The sequence below is a fragment of the Pseudorca crassidens genome, chromosome 13 (genome assembly GCF_039906515.1).
Source record: "Pseudorca crassidens isolate mPseCra1 chromosome 13, mPseCra1.hap1, whole genome shotgun sequence".
NCBI classification, from domain to species: domain Eukaryota; kingdom Metazoa; phylum Chordata; class Mammalia; order Artiodactyla; family Delphinidae; genus Pseudorca; species Pseudorca crassidens.
Genome location: NC_090308.1, coordinates 30,715,392 through 30,731,904, shown reverse-complemented (window position 1 = coordinate 30,731,904; position 16,513 = coordinate 30,715,392). Strand labels below are relative to the sequence as shown.

The window sequence follows — 16,513 nt, the reverse complement described above, 5'->3', positions numbered from 1 at the left end:
ATTAGACTATTTTAAAAATCTAAAACAAGAAAAAGAATTGAGTTTAAACACTAAAAATGAAAATGCAACTTCCCTTTCTAGAGGCAAAAAGATTTATGCTTTTTTAAAGTGATTTTAAAAAATGTACTTTTACCAAAAGAAATATGTTAAGCCATATTTTAAGCCATTTTTATACTTTTAATAAAATGTTATATGACTCAATAGCCAGGCAGTTGGAAGCCTTTCTAATGAATACAATACTAACATAGATGCTTTCCCTATAAACTTTAGATGTGATTATTAGTCTTTTGCCATGAAAAAGGGATATGATTTCCTTAAATTTAGGGGAAAAATGCAAAATGGGGACAAATTTGGAAAAAAACAAAACATAATGAAGAGCATCCCCTCTTTTGCATGCTTTCTGCCAGCTCCAAACTTGTAAAGCTCCAATATAGCTGCACTTTCTTAAAGCATGCAAATAAAACAAACATCTATCCAAAACAGTAAGCATCAATGGTTGTTTCATATTTTTTCCAAAAACACAATGCCATGATCACAGTTCAATCACATTACAGGTTTACGAAGAGCAATATTAACACCACCAGCTGGGACTACAGTACTTTTCCTCCAAATGTAATTATCATTATGAAGCAGAGCAAAGTGCAACAGACAACACTACAAACTATTTCTTAAATCAGCATGCACAACTACTGTGTACAGGGCTTGAAATTCACTAGTTCTGCCAACCACCAACAACCTAAGAAATGTGTCAGACAACACAAATTTAGAGCGAGATCATTCAAAGTATACAAGAGTCAGAAAAATTTGTGAAAAGAAGTAAAGCCAGAATTTCCAGTAGGAATTTTTCTTCAGTGATGGGAATGTGCTGCTAGTTGGAAACTAACCAATTTGTCATCTATTCCTCCATCCATGATGGTCTTCCATCAGTCTGCTTCAGGAAAAAAGAATAAACTAAACAAAATTGGTGTTTAGCACCTGGGTCATTTTTGAGTTTCCCTTATTAGTATTAGCTATTTGTTTCAGAGAACTGGATTTTTACTTACATATTTTTAGGACTGCAGTGATTGATGGTCATATAGTTAATGACTTAGAGGAAAACCAAAAATATTAAGATTTCGGCAAAGTAAGAACAACTAGGAAATTTACAGTCAAAGCTGATAAGCTTTCAGTATATACCATGACTCAAGACTACCCCCAGATTTTCTGTTAACAATTAAATCAGTCAGGAATCTCTACGGCACCAAATGCACTGGTTGGTCTGAGGGTAGCAGAACATCTATTAGAATGAACTCTATATTTCCCGGATGTTTTTGGTTAAATCCAAGGATAGTTCTCACACCAAGTTTAGGGATAGCTTACACATGTTCCTTTTTTTACTCGCCAATTTTAATAATACCAAAAAAAAAAAAAAAAAGAGGGAAAAATCTGGAATATAAAATGATCTGTGCTAACTACTTTAGAATAAGTTTTGCTTTAGTTTTCAACTGCTAAAAGATAATTACATTAAAATTAAGATTCTCCACCACGTAAGTTTTATAAAGTGGAAGAAATGAAAATTCGTAAATCAGTTTAATGATCTGTGAATAAAGGCTAATTATCAGTCACAGGGTGTGATAATTCTGGTAGCCAATGGATGCTATGTCTATGGCTATTCACAACTTGCTGAAAGCTTTCATAAATTTAAGTCTTAAGATATAGGCATACAAATTGAATTAGTTTACATCATATGTATATGTATGTTTAGTTAAAGCCTGTGTTAACAATAAGAATCTAAATTCAGTATTTTAACAATGCAATTTCTGCATAACAGCTCAAACTGTATCGGAAATTTGTATTAAATTTTCAGTTTTGGTAAATGCTGAAAATCAGGCACAAGGAATTAACAGAAACATTAACATTAAGCCCCACCCATGCCCCTGATTTTTTCCCACCACTATTTAAAATGGCAAATGATAATGCTTTCCGTCTTAGTAAGCATATCCTATATTAAGTGGCCCCTGACATTTTCATATAAGTTTTGGTACTGCTTCTGTGGTGCAATTTTAACATATTGTACTTAGGTGGGCGTAAGTTAACTTAAAATCATTATTTCAGTGCCAGAAATCAATTTTAAAGCAGTATCTATTTAGGACAGGTTGGGAAGAAAAATCCCATTGTATGTCATTTATCATATTCTCTACCAATCAGAACTGGAGTCCCATGCCAGTTAGTACCACGTTCAATGGTGCCTTTTAAGGATAAACTGAGCGATCAGTCTAGTACTTCACTGTTTCAGGGTAGCCAGAGTTCATATACCACCACAAAAGAGCTTGAGGAGTGAATCTGTTTTGTGATGCTCTTATTCAGTACAAAGAATACAAACTCTTGTGCAAATACACAAAACAGGATTCTTACACTGTGAACACTACCTTGCTGGTCACAGAACTGGGCTATTTATGACCTTCTGAATGCAACCAATTTTAGGATAAAATACCATAGCCCAATTCCTACTGGAAAATGCAATATGGACAGCTCTTAAAAGGTTTCAAAGCTTTAAGTAAATTATTGCATTGCTAGAGAGAGGACAAGAAAGTATAGTGCAGGATATAGTTCTGTAATGATAAAAGATGTGATGAGATAACTTGTTTATTTTTAATCATATGCTTCTTATACAGTGTGCTCTCATTTTCTATCCTACTCTCCAGGTGGTAAAAATAATATATCAAGTCAATGCAGCATATTATCTTACAAGTGCGCTCACTACAGTTTTCTCCCAAAACAATTAATGATGAATTGTGAACTTTTGACAATGTTTACACTACAGTGAGATCAATATTAATAATGTTCTGTCAGCATTTCCATTATAAACTTTATTTTTTACGGATTTATGTCTTAGTCATAAACTTTTTTTAGGTTGAAACTTGTTACTGAAAGGATCAGATCAGAAACACCCTTCTCTAAATTTTGTCAATTTCTAGTTTGAGACGAGCTGCCCCCAAAAGCAAAAAGCTAAGGATGGCTAAGGATATCTGGGGGAAGGTACTTGCAGCTCAAATGACCATGGGTACATTTATTCATCAAACTGCAAAAAGAAACTGAGTCAAGTATGCCTTAAAGTGCACTGCAAAAATTAGTTTTAAGACATAGCATGAAGCATTCTTTCAAGGTTCACTGAATACTTACCTCTAACTCAAGTGAAAGCTGATCAGAGTTAAAGACTTGGTGTTTAAGATGTTACATTGACAGGTTATGTGAGGTTAACTGTCAGATACTGTGGGGTGAAGCAGTTTCAGTTTCACATGAACAAAGGCTTGTCCAAACAAGGAGACTTGGTAAATTTTTCAGAAGAAAAAACTTAAAATAATAAAAGAGATACTGCTACTAGGGTGAGGTTTGGCATGCAAAGTTTCAACACTGAGCAAGTTTTATGGCCAAGCTATATGTCCTTAAAAATAGGGCTTTATAAATGGAAGCACTGGCACAACCTTCACTATAGTATTGCAAACAGCAACGCTATTTTATATAACCTAGACAAGAATGTCTTTTTAAAATCAAAAAGCTGGTCTATTTTAATATGTTGGGCTCAAAAATTTTTAACAAAAATAATGAGAACCACTATTTCGCTTAAAATCTCAAAGGTGAAAAGTCCTGGAACAGACTTGGGACTGTATAAGAGTTTGGTTTATAAAGTTTGGCCATTTCGTGTTCCTCCTGCCACAGGTGGACTTCAGCTGCGAGGCGCTCACTGCAGGAGGAGGACACTTCTGGCAAAGACTGACAAAGAAGGGTGTTTGTCAAGCAGGTGTGGGGTCACCTAAGAGTGCGACATTTCTTAGTCAATCTCCATGTTTCCAAAAAAACTTCCCCATGTAAAGCGTACCACTCCAACTTTTAAAAGTAACATATCTCTGTTAAAGTGCTTTTGTTCTCTTTTTTGTTTTGTTTTTAATTTGTTTTTGTTTTTAGGCAAAGCAACGTAAGTATTTTTATTGATGTTGTTGTTTGTTTATGTTTTAATAGTCTGGAAAGATAAAGGCCACCACAAATCTTTCCATCTCTGAAAATTCCACCAGGCTAGCTTTAGCCCTAAAGTATGAAAAACAGTAAAATGGAGTGGGAAGGAAAAACAACCCATCAAAAAAGTGACAGGCTTTATCATGTGCCAGGTGTTGTCTCTTGATTTGATTAAAAAAAAGAATATTAAAAAAAAACAAACACCAAAAACCAAAAACAAAAACAATCCACCAAAAACAACTCTCATATCCCAAGAAGAAATTCATTTTAGTGGCCTTGGTCTCAGCATGGTCCTGCCAATTTCAAGCCCCGACCATACATGTATTCTCTAAATGGAATCAGTGGCTACAAAGCGGCCAGCGTATCGTTAGTCACAATACAACAGTAAGGTTGTGAACATACCTGAGCAATGTTCAAGGTCTAGAGCATTGGAGGATGGGCAGGACAAGACAGGACAGAACAAAAATAAAGGAAGAAAAAAAGAAAAGACAAAACAGTGACTATGAGGCCAGTCTCAAGGAACCCAGAGTCAGCACAAACCCTCCCACATGTTAAACCACCAAAAACAAACACACACCAAAAAGAAAAAAAAAAAATCAGCAATTGAGGCCATGCTGAAAATACCAAGGGTTATAAAAATAGACACCCAAACAACAAAAAAAGTCAAAAATTATGGTTAAGTCATGTGTAGGTTTCTCTGGCAAAAGGTATACTTGAAACTGGCCTTATAGAAAAAAAAGCAATGCAAAATAAACCAATTTTTAAAATATCTCCTTCTTAATTTAAATATTCTTAAAGCAATATATAAATGATAAGAATACATTGTTTAATAAACCATATATTAAAAAAAAAAAATCACCGAATAGTTCTTAACTGTTTTGCTCAGTTAGCTATAGCAAAGAAAAGAGAAAAGAATAGTGCAGATTCTATGCAGAATTTACTAGGTTTCCAGCACAGTACAGTACCTGCTTATTTAAACCTAGCATATTGCAGACCATATCCCTGGAATAAGGCTGCTCCAAAACATATCTCAACAAAGCAGTCTGTGGTTCAAACAGATCCTTTAAAGAAAATAAAGAAAATTATTGCTTCAAGATCAAAGTTAATGTTAATTCAAATAATTTGAAATTGGGATCAAAAAATCCTCTAAAGGCACTTGTTACCTTCACAGAGTAGGCAGTATCTAGTGGAAAAAAATCATAGGATTTTAGTGCTTACAATTAATCTGTTCCCACCCCTCATTTGATAAATGATGTAACTGAGGTGAAGGGACTTGCCCAAGGTCATAGAGGAAAAGTTAGAAATGGCTTCAGCTACAGTCACGTGGAAGTCTTAAGCATCACTGTAGGGAAAGGATTTTTTCCCCCAGAAATCTAATCAAAGAGGCAGTTTCTATTCATTCTCCTACAAGTGTAAACATAGACATCATTTCCAAATTTGGAGAGGACTTGATAGCACACGGGTTAAGAGTTCAAGTCCTGACTATACTATTTCCTAAATGTGGGGCCTTTTAGTCAAGTTACTACCCCACTCAATGTCTCAGTTTCATCATCTGGATAATGGAAATATTAAGATGATAGTTAAGAATAAAAGTTGTTGCAAAGTAAGCTCTTAAAACAGTGCCTGGCACATAGTAAGTTCACAATAAGTTCCTCTGTTTTCATTATTACTGCTATCATGATTGCAAATTCCATTTAGTTTTCCACTTTTTCATCTTCTAAGGTTTTGCTGACTAATATGCCAAGAACCCAGCATTGTCACTTTAGTTGCACTATTTTACAATCCTCACTTTTGGAAGTTTCCTAATCACTGTCTATGTCATTTCTGACATGAAAACATTTACATGATAACTATCTTGCCCTTCCCATACCCTGCTCTGTCACTACTCCAAACCCCAAGATAATAAAATAAATGTCATATTTCATTATAGCTTTATGTCTATATCACACATTTCATTTTATGGATATCTGTGGATTTTTTTCCTTTGAGAAATTTCTACTCTACTTTTGTCCTCCCCTTCTGAAAAAAATCTAACAAACAGGAGGCTCACTCCTCAAATTTTAGGGATGCTGCAAACTCATTTTTGGTCCCTGCTTTGTAAAGGAAAAGTGAAAACAAGGAATCAATTAAAAACTTCAATTTTCTAACACCAAGTGCTTTGCCAGAAGTGGACCATTGGAACATAGACACCTGCAATATCATAAACCACAGGCGGTACTTGGATATTGAAATCATATGATAAACCATAAACTATCTTTCATTAAATATTTACTTCTTCAGTCTATGAAGAGACAGTTTAGCATTACACATCGAATACTCCAGGATGAAGACTCTTAGACGGATGGAGAAAGTTCCATCGTATTTAGTAACATACCTTATCATATGGCAAGAGGCCTTTCAAAGGAAAACGGAGAGTTGCAGGGTCCAATTTCCATGAATTACAAATGGCGCCTGAGTTATTTACAACTGGCAGAAGGCTGCAACGGCCTGTATGCATTACAAAAAAATGTTTCTAAATAAATGTGAACATAGCAATGCCTGGTCCTTCATTCACTCTACAACTATTTAATGAACATCTATGCTGAACCAGGCACTGGTTAAAAATATGTTTTAATTAGATATAAGTTTGGGAATTTTCTTTGATTATTTTTAGCCCAGATGGTTAAAGACCAATTTGTACAGGCCTTCTAAACTCACAAATGTTGCATTTGTCCAGGGACAGAGGTCGGCAAGCTACAATCCATGGACAAAATCCGCCTGTTTTTGTAAAGCTGTACTGGAACACTGTTGCTTTTGCGCTGTAATGGCAGAGTTGAGTAGTTGCAGCAGACTGTATAGCCCACAGAGCCTAAAATATTTGTTATATCACCATTTATAGAAAAAGTTTACAGACGCTTAATCTAGGGTCAACCTGAGTAACTTTAAAAATGATGCTCCGAGAAGCCTTAGACGTAGTGTATGACCATCAGTCAGTTCACGTACCCAAATGCCTGGTGACTACTGGCACTGCGATGCCCCACAGGCACCTCAAGCTCAACATAAACTGAATTCGTCATCGTCCTTCCCAACCCTTCCATAATTCATTAAATGATGTCAATATCTACTCAGTTACAAAAACTAAAAGCCTAAGAATTATCTGTCTAGTGTCTGTTTAGTTTTTGTATTTCCAGTGTCCAGAATAGCACCTGACTCACAGAAAGTGCTAAAAACTTCCTCATTGACTAAATAACGTCTATATTCCAGGCTGTTCTGAGGCCACCATGATTTCTAGAAATTATTCAGGAATATATATGAGCACTGCAAAAACTGCAAATCACGTGCTTATTTTTAAAAGAAAATTCTGAGAATCTAACAAACATGAAAAAATGGAAAACAAAATAAATGAAATACAGAGCAAAGGCGTAAATTGGAATGGGCTGAGAGAGTCAGATAATCGAGGGGCAGATCTACTGCGACTTCCAGTTGCCTAGAGATTCCATGGTGCTTTACTAGCTCTATTAAAAGTTCCCTCTAATCACCAGGAAACACATCTTCTAGAATGGTTCTATCTGAAGCTTAGACCAGTCCAGACAGTTGCTTTTCCTTCCCTGTACTTAACACACAAAGTACCTGAAGCAAGTAAAAGGACATTATTAAGCTCCTAAAGTTATACTAAAATAACAAGTCACCAAGACATGTATAAGATACCATCCATCAACTTTGTTCAATAGTCAGATCACTAAAGACCAGGTACTATTTAGTATATTTTGAATTATAATCCTACCGCAAATGGAGTTGATCCTTGCTGTGGGCCTGAAGGTGTCCACAAAGTCTGATACCAGGTTTCCAAGTAACTGACACAAAACAAAACAAAAAAGTATAAACATAAAATCAAGATTGCTCTGAATACAAGAATCATTTACATAAAATGAGATAATATGTAAAGATTTAGTACAATTCCTGGCACATAAAATTACTCAAAGGTTAGTTCTCTTTTGCTTCCTTCCAAACAATTACTGACCAGTTCATTTCTTCCTGAATTAAGCCAGGTCATACCACCATGTTCTTAGCTATTTGATGAAGCTATGTATATTTCATCACATAATATATAAATTGTCTCAGCAGGATGGCAGAGAAATGAAAGAAATACGTATTACGTATTATCTAAGGATAAAGTGTTAAAAGAATAAGCACACAAAAATTCACATTATTATCTAAGAATAAAGTGATCATTAAAAGAATAAGCACACAAAAAATCAGATTAATATAACAATTTTTAATAAAACTTTCTATTAAAAATTTTAGAAAATATCAAATTTACCCAGTGTGGAAGTTTTCCCTCAGGATATAATTTCCTGATCTCTGTGACTGCAAAATATGCTGGTAATAAACAAGCATTTCTTTCCAAGATATATGCTATAACCTAAGAAAAATAAGAGGGTGATGTTATTATTCTGACTAGTCCCACAGATAAGCCCCTTAAATGCAACAACAACAAGAACTATGGTATTAAAAAGTAGAGATATTACTTCATGGATTCACTGGGCTTAAACTGTAGCATAAAAAATTTGTTTATATGTGAATATCTAAAAATGAAGATTAATAAATACTAAAATGACTGCTGATAGTAAGAAACATTGAAAATGCATCAATTATTGGTAGACTCTAATAGGAAGGCAACAGACCAACAATTCTTGCAACATTAGTTACAAAGCACAAAGGTCTTTTAAGTTGTCCAGGCTGATGTTTTAAAATGGTTGAAAATACTTTAATATCAATATTGTTGCTTTCATAGTTAAAAACCATGAATTAATTAAAATATAAAATTTCCCTCTGAAATACAATGGAAGTGAAATAGAACCTTTAAAACACGATTTTTGTAGAAGTAAAGAAATGGAACGTTTTACAAGCTACCATAAGTTTTAAAAGCACAGAACTATGTAAAACTAGACTTTTTTAAGGATATGATCAATGAATTGCAGACATGGTTACCTCTCTTGCTGCTAGAAGCTGCTGCACTACAGCTGAGCTCACTGTATTGGGAATTGTTAAGGTTTTCTCCAAAATCACTTTTAAGAGATCTCGAACACCCTGATAGAACAAAAAAGTCATAGGTTAAAATATAAAAACACCCCCGGTGCTACTTAAAACATCTAAAGTTTTCAAGGTTATACACTTGGAAAAAAAAATGTTACCCTCAAGGTCACACTTTTGATTTTTTCTGAACCAGAGCTAACATTCCACCTCCTAACATTAACCCAAGACAAGTGTCATGTTCCAAAGCAGAATTCTAAAGGATGGCTTGCAATGTGAATGAACAAAGAAAGTCACTTATAAATAAAAATTAAACTTCCCACACTCTGCTAAGCTTTTTTGACCATCACAACATTAGAAGAGTTTCTATTACTATGAGGGGCCAAAAAGTTTAATTTGAGCTTAACGGACAGAAATATATTTGAATATAACTTGAAAATACTCTGAAAACATGGACAATAATACAAACTTTCTGGCAGATGACCTTTTCTACTCCTTCCCATTGCATATTCTAACTTTATTCCCCCTTCTCATCATCCATCACATACTTTAATCCCTCAAACTTATCGAATAAGGCCATTCTGTTAACTGGTCATCCATATCTATCACCAGTTGCATTATTTCAGAGCAGAATCTGATACATAGAGAAGAAATTTCATTCCATAGTATAAACAATGTGATCAATCTTGTAAAAAAGACAGACAAAACATATATATGAAAGAAATTAGAAACAATTATAAAGCACCATACAAATAAGTACGGAGGTAAAAACTACATATTAATGCTAAGAAAAGTGAAGTACAAGTACAGAGAAAATAATCAGAAAAAGCTTCTTAGAATTAATTCTGTATTAAATCACGATTCAAGCCAATACTTATCAGTTAAGTCATTTTAGATTAGCAAAAATACAGACATAAAGCACAGGGTCAGGTATTGGCAAGTCTTTCAAAAAGGACAATAACAAAAGTGGCTTGAATGAAGGAGAAGCTTCTGCAGCTATGGAGCTCCTGAGATGTATTATGAGACACAATTAGAGACTGTATGCTGTTGTTTTTGGTCAAGAGCAGAGTGCTGAAGACACCAGTTAAGGAAGGAAATGTGTCCAAGGGAGGTCAAGGTGAAGCAGGACTTGCTCCCTTCATCAGCTGATGCCTGCATCTCTTCTCAGTTCCATACACACCTGCTCTGTGCTTTCATTGGAAAGGGGCCCCAACATCCTAAGATCTGTGGCATGAAGGGACCCAGAGTCTGCTTGGTGACTTCCCTACTTGTCACAGAAATTTACCAGCCACCCGCATTTTTAAGAATGTTGGGAGGGGAGCAGAGAAGCTGTGAGAAACACTGAGCAATTTTAAATCCCTTCAGTAGACACAACAAAAAAGGAGATTTTGTAAATGGTTCCACTTCATTTCTCCCATGTGAAATTATGACATGTACACTGAAAAAGTAATCACACCTAACAACGATTACTTTTTATATTGAATAATCAGGAAAAAAATACCTTGTAATCCACTCCTCCAATTATTTTCCGAACCAGTTTAAATGTTAAGGCCCAAAGCTGTGTTCTTTCCCATTCAAGTGTGTCAGAGTTTATCAGGGATTCACAAACCATCCTAGAAAAAAGGAATACCCATTCCAATTACAAGACAGAATTTTTGCAAGTTCTCTAATAGCCAAGGTCTGCATACTTTGGATATTATATTTGCCACAGTAAGGTTTTTTTTTTTTTTTTTGGCCGCGTTGGGTCTTCATTGCTGTGCGTGGGTTTTCTCTAGTTGTGATGAGCAGGCTTCTCATTGCGGTGGCTTCTCTTCTTGCAGAGCACGGGCTCTAAGGCACATGGGCTCAGTAGTTGTGGCGCAGGGGCTTAGATCTCCGTGGCATGTGGGATCTTCCCAGACCAGGGATTGAACCCACGTCCCCTGTATTGGCAGGCGGATTCTTAACCACTGTGCCACCAGGGAAGCCCCAGTAAGTATTTTTCATAAAGGTACATATTACTCAAGCACACTTTCAAAAAATTACGTATAGTATTTTACATTTTTTACTTATATGAAAGACTAAACACAAAGTAGAACTAAATTATATTAATTACATTATATTTTTACTAGAAAGATACGTACCAAAAGCTATTGGTTAAATATTTACCATTTACCAGTTTGTGGCAAACTGTATTTTTCCAAGATGGCTGCAAGAAGACTTTCGATCCCACATGCTCTTCTAAAATGTGACATTGATACTCCTCCCATGAAAAGTATCAGTGTCATTCTCTACCCCTCAACCTGGGCAGGCCTAATACTGGCAAATGGGATGCTGTATGACTTTCAAGGCAAGGTGATAAAGCTTCTGCCTAGCCCTCTTATGAATGCTTGCTCTTGGACTCCACTACGCTGTGAGAAAGTCCAGGTTACATGGAGAAGGCACATGTAGGTTCTGGCCAACAGTGCCAGCTGATGTCTCAGATGACAGCCAGGTATCATCCACCAGATATGAATGGGGAAACCTTTGTCATGACTCCAGTCATAGCCACTATCTGATTGCAATCACGAGACCTGAGAAAAAACTACATACTACTTGCCTAGTCAAGCACTATAATCGTGAATGTTAATAATAAAAGGATTATTATTGTTTTAAGCCACAGAGTATTGAAGTAATTCATCACACAGCAAAAGTAAACTGGAACCGACTGAGCAATTCCATTTCTGGGTATATAGCCAAAAAAACCAAAAACACTAAACTGAAAAGATACATGCACCCCAATGTTCACAGCAGGATTATTTACAATTGCCAAGATATGGAAGCAACCTAAGTGTCCCTCAACAGATGAATGGATAAAAAAGACATGCCATACATACACACACACACACACACACACACACACACACACACACACACAGTGGAATACTACTCATCAATAAAAAAAGAATAAAACTGTGTCATCTGCAACAACATGGATGGACTTGAAGGGTATTGTGCTAAGTGAAATAAGTCAGACAGAGAAAGACAAATACTGTATGATATCACTTATATGTAGAATCTAAAAAATATAATAAACAAACTAGTGAATATAATAACAAAAACAACAAAAGTTAACTGGAACAAGCTCATGAACGTGAGTGATTTTAGTCTCTGGACTGAAGAGCAAAGTCTGCCTGGTTTTGAGCACCGTAAGTATACAATTCTAAGAATACTGCATCCTAGAAATTAAAAATGAGATATTACAAAGGATTACTTGTTGAGCCCAACTTCCTTCTTCATTCCCTCAACCAATTTCTAAACATTAATATAAAAGAAAATTCTGGGCTTCCCTGGTGGCGCAGTGGTTAAGAATCCTCCTGCCAATACAGGGGACACGGGTTCGAGCCCTGGTCCGGGAAGATCCCACATGCTGCGGAGCAACTAAGTCCGTGCGCCACAACTACTGAGCCTGTGCTCCAGAGCCCATGAGCCACAACTATGGAGCCCGTGAACCACAACTACTGAGCCCATGCGCCACAACTACTGAAGCCTGGGCGCCCTAGAGCCTGTGCTCCGCAGCAAGAGAAGCAACCACAATGAGAAGCCCACGCACAGCAATGAAGAGCAGCCCCCACTCACCGCAACTAGAGGAAGCCCATGCACAGTAACAAAGACCCAATGCAGCCAAAATTAAAATAAATAAAATAAAATAAATACATTTATAAAAGAAAGAAAATTCTTTAGATTGCTCATATTCACCATTAAACGTACCTGGGTGGAAGGAGACCAGTCTCGACCGCCATTGCTAAGCAGTCATAAAGAAAAGAAATTCTTTTAGGACTATGCTGGCCATGAATGAATTTAACAATCCACTGGATGCATTGCTCGTGAGATTCCTGGAAAATCAGAAAATGATTATGCTTTAGGTCTAAACTTACATTTTGTAACTAACAAATAGCTAACAGTACCTGGGAGTATATCAAGACTATGAATGATATACTCCATTATAAATTCATGGATGAAAACAAATTCTAAAAAAAAAAACTGAAAAAATTCAGATTTAGTACTTGAGTTATAGTAAGCTTAAAATCATACAATTATATAAACTTCCACCATTTTTACTACATGGCACCTCCAAAAAGAGTACGATTTTATTAACATATTCATGATCAATAGAAAACTCTAGCAAAGATTGTGTACGGCATTGTAAGCAGTGCCCTTACTGGCAGATATAAATATTCCTGTCACTGGGGGAAAAATCCACTATGAATTAGTACATCAGCCTCATGAGAATTTCGTGAGTCTAATCCCTAAGAGCCCAATGAGTTATGAATCTAATGACATATCCAATTTCTAGACTTGCAAAACTTTAAATCTGATACCAAAATGTAGTACCCAAATCACAGATTATCTTCTAGGATATCCTCAAGATGTCCTGCTCCTCTGTGCTACCACTGTCCCTGATACACACTTCTACTGTTGAACATATAATGCTGATTTAGAAATACTTATTTTCTTCCCAGCTCCTCCATTAGAATATAAAATTTTCGAAGACAAGGGCTGTGTCTTAACTCATAAAATGTTTAACGAATTATTAAAATATTAAAGTATGTCATAAAGATGTTCAACATCACTCAGAGAAATGCAAAAATAAAACCACACTGAAATAAAATTTCTCCTGTTTTTAGATTGGCAAAGATCAAAAAGTTCAAAGATCAAAAAGTAGATTAACATTCTATTACGAGGCTCTAGGGAACAGATACTCTTACACATTGCTATCGGGAGTATAAATTGGTAAAACCCTTATGGAAAGCTATTAGGCAATTTCTATAAAAACTACACATAGACATACCCTCTGACCCAGCAATACTATAAATTTATTCTGTGTCCCACGCATAAAACTGTTCATTATAGTATTATTTAAAGTGAAAAAAGGTAAGAAGCAACCTGTCAGTTGGTAGGAGACTGGTTAAATAAAGGAAGGTGCAGTCATATAATAGAATATTATGTTGCTATAAGAAAGTAAGAAAGGAAGGCAGAAGTAACTCTTAATGGATTGATGTAGAATTACTTTGAGAATTTAATATTAAGAGGAAAAAAGCAAGGTGTTAGTGAACAGTGTACACGGCATATGAACATTCTATAAAAATGATTCTATGCATAAAACACTTCTAGGGGCTTCCCTGGTGGTGCAGTGGTTAAGAATCCACCTGCCAATGCAGAAGACACGGGTTCAAGCCCTGGTCGGGGAAGATCCCACATGCTGCAGAGCAATTAAGCCCCTGCACCACAACTACTAAGCCTGTGCTCTAGAGCCCGCATACCACAAATACTGAAGCCTGTGCACCTAGAGCTCGTGCTCTGCAACAAGAGGAGCAACTGCAATAAGAAGCCCATGCACCGCAACGAAAAGTAGCCCCTGCTCACTGCAACTAGAAAAACCCTGCACGCAGCAATGAAGACCCAATGCAGCCAAAAATAAATAAATAAAATAAATGTATTAAAAAAAAACGCTTCTAGAAGGAAACATGAACTGGGAATGCTGTTTGCAGACAGAAAAAGAAACAAGCAATTAAGCTAAGAAAGATGGAAGGCAGATTCATCATTGGGTCCAACCCTTTGCATTTTGTACCGTATGAATATATTATCTATTAAAAGATAATTAGGGTGCTTCCCTGGTGGCGCAGTGGCTAAGAATCTGCCTGCCAAAGCAGGGGACACGGGTTCGAGCCCTGGTCCAGGAAGATCCCACAAGCCGTGGAGCAAATAAGTGCGTGCGCCACAACTACTGGGCCTGCACTCTAGAGCTCACGAGCCAGAACTACTGAGTGTGTGTGCCACAACTCCTGAAGGCTGCGTGCCTAGAGCCCGTGCTCTGCAACAAGAGAAGCCACCACAATAAGAAGCCCGCACACCGCGACTAAGAGTAGCCCCCGCTCGCCGCAACTACAGAAAGTCCGCGCGCAGCAATGAAGACCCAACGCAGCCAAAAAATAAATAAATAAAAAAATAATTAAAAGTAAAAGAAATTTAAAAAAACGAATGCATTGAAACTCTGTGATTCATGTCTGAGTAGCAAGTCGTAACCACCAGCAGCTCAAGTGCAAACAGTTCTCATTTTCCTACCAAAATGCACCACGAGAAGATAAGGTACTACTGGACTATGAGCTCTTTAAGGATCACACACTTTGTCTTTTTCAAGGCTGCATTTTCTGGTGAATGTTCTCTGTTACTAAGTTTTACTGCTCCTTTCCTCAATTTTATTATATCTTTGTACCCTTATTGTGGCATCTTTGTATCAATGCTGGGCCAGTTTCCAGTTCCTAAAAATGGAAAATTTTATCCATTACACTCCCTAACACAGCTGTTTAGAAGTACACCAAATAAATCAGCATAGGATCAAAATGGTTTTATATAATCTAACTTGGGAGAGATTTATAAAAACAACTCACTGTGCTGTCGTCAACCTGATTTTTCAATACAGATTCTCTACTGGAAGAATACAAATTGAAACAAATGGAAATCAGAATTGACAAATAAAAGATGATGACAATTTTATTTCTCCTTTTCCAGAAAGACCTTAACAGCAACATCAAAGAAAATGTGAAAAAAGAAAGGGTCAAAATTCATCAGCTGAGTGTATTAAAAATGCAGAGCTCACCTGAGAAAGACCACCCCAAAACTGTCTGAAGGCCCCCAGACAGCTAATTAGTTTTGTTTTTTCATCTTCAGGGGTGTCCATAAACATGCTAAAAAACAAAAATAGCATTATTTGCCACTAGTTTTAAAAAGGTAATTCAACATAATCAGAATAGTGGATCTTAAAAACCTCCAAAACAGACCTAAATAAAATCTTACAAAGATACACTCAGGTAAAAACAGAAAAATCTGCCATGCATATACTCACCCAGGGAAAGCCTCTTCTATAATTTCCGTTTTCTGTTAAAAAAAAAAAAAGTAAACGACGTGAATTCTGTTTTTTTAAAAAGGGAGGGGGAGGGGCGTGCCCGAGCAAAATAATACAATGCAACAAGGGCAAGTCACCTTAATCAACAACGCGCAGAAACAAACAATACCTGCCTGCTTGGCCTGTAACAAAGGGTGTTGTGGATTTCAAAGGAGACTTGGAATTGGACAGCAGTATGAGAACTGCTCAACCGTTGCACACATACACGGTTTCACAACAAAGAAGAGATGGAGGAGAGGTTGCCCGGGCCAGGTTTCTTGAGTCGTTGCCCGCGAGCCACCCCCTCTCCCAGCCATCGTCCTGGATCCCTGGCCGTTCCACTCACCACCACCTCCTCAAAAATGCTCTGCAGTTGCGTTTCCATCTGGACCATCTCCCCCGCCTTCCTTGGACACCAGGCGCGCTGCCCGGGTCAGATCCGAGCTCCGGCAATGGAGGGGCAGAGGGCCGCAGACGCCTGTAGGAAACCTCAGCTCGCCGGGGTCAGTTTCTTCCCCAAGCGCCCAGCTGAGTCCGTCCCCTGTTTGTTGCAGGGCCCAGCAAACAACCGGAAGCTGCACGGCCCAGCAAACAAACGGAAGC

The 16,513-nt window shown here is 37.0% G+C and overlaps 1 protein-coding gene across 4 annotated transcripts in view; it reads right to left on the bottom strand.

Annotated features, from left to right (window-relative positions):
* The window catches only part of MED23 (mediator complex subunit 23), a 42,843-nt gene extending 26,330 nt beyond the window's left edge, over positions 1-16,513 (bottom strand). For 3 of the 4 annotated variants that reach the window (XR_010933684.1, XM_067702075.1, XM_067702077.1), the window contains exons 1-11: positions 16,257-16,513; positions 15,872-15,903; positions 15,626-15,713; positions 12,736-12,860; positions 10,508-10,619; positions 8,965-9,063; positions 8,294-8,395; positions 7,757-7,826; positions 6,368-6,480; positions 4,959-5,054; positions 4,396-4,413 (exon numbers count right to left, since the gene is read on the bottom strand). Coding sequence is in view for 3 of the 4 variants with exons in the window: in XM_067702075.1 (XP_067558176.1) it covers positions 4,396-4,413; positions 4,959-5,054; positions 6,368-6,480; positions 7,757-7,826; positions 8,294-8,395; positions 8,965-9,063; positions 10,508-10,619; positions 12,736-12,860; positions 15,626-15,713; positions 15,872-15,903; positions 16,257-16,304 (903 nt within the window). In the remaining variant the exon portion in view is untranslated. The remainder of the gene's footprint in view (positions 1-4,395; positions 4,414-4,958; positions 5,055-6,367; positions 6,481-7,756; positions 7,827-8,293; positions 8,396-8,964; positions 9,064-10,507; positions 10,620-12,735; positions 12,861-15,625; positions 15,714-15,871; positions 15,904-16,256) is intronic. The other variant, XM_067702076.1, reaches the window with a different exon arrangement.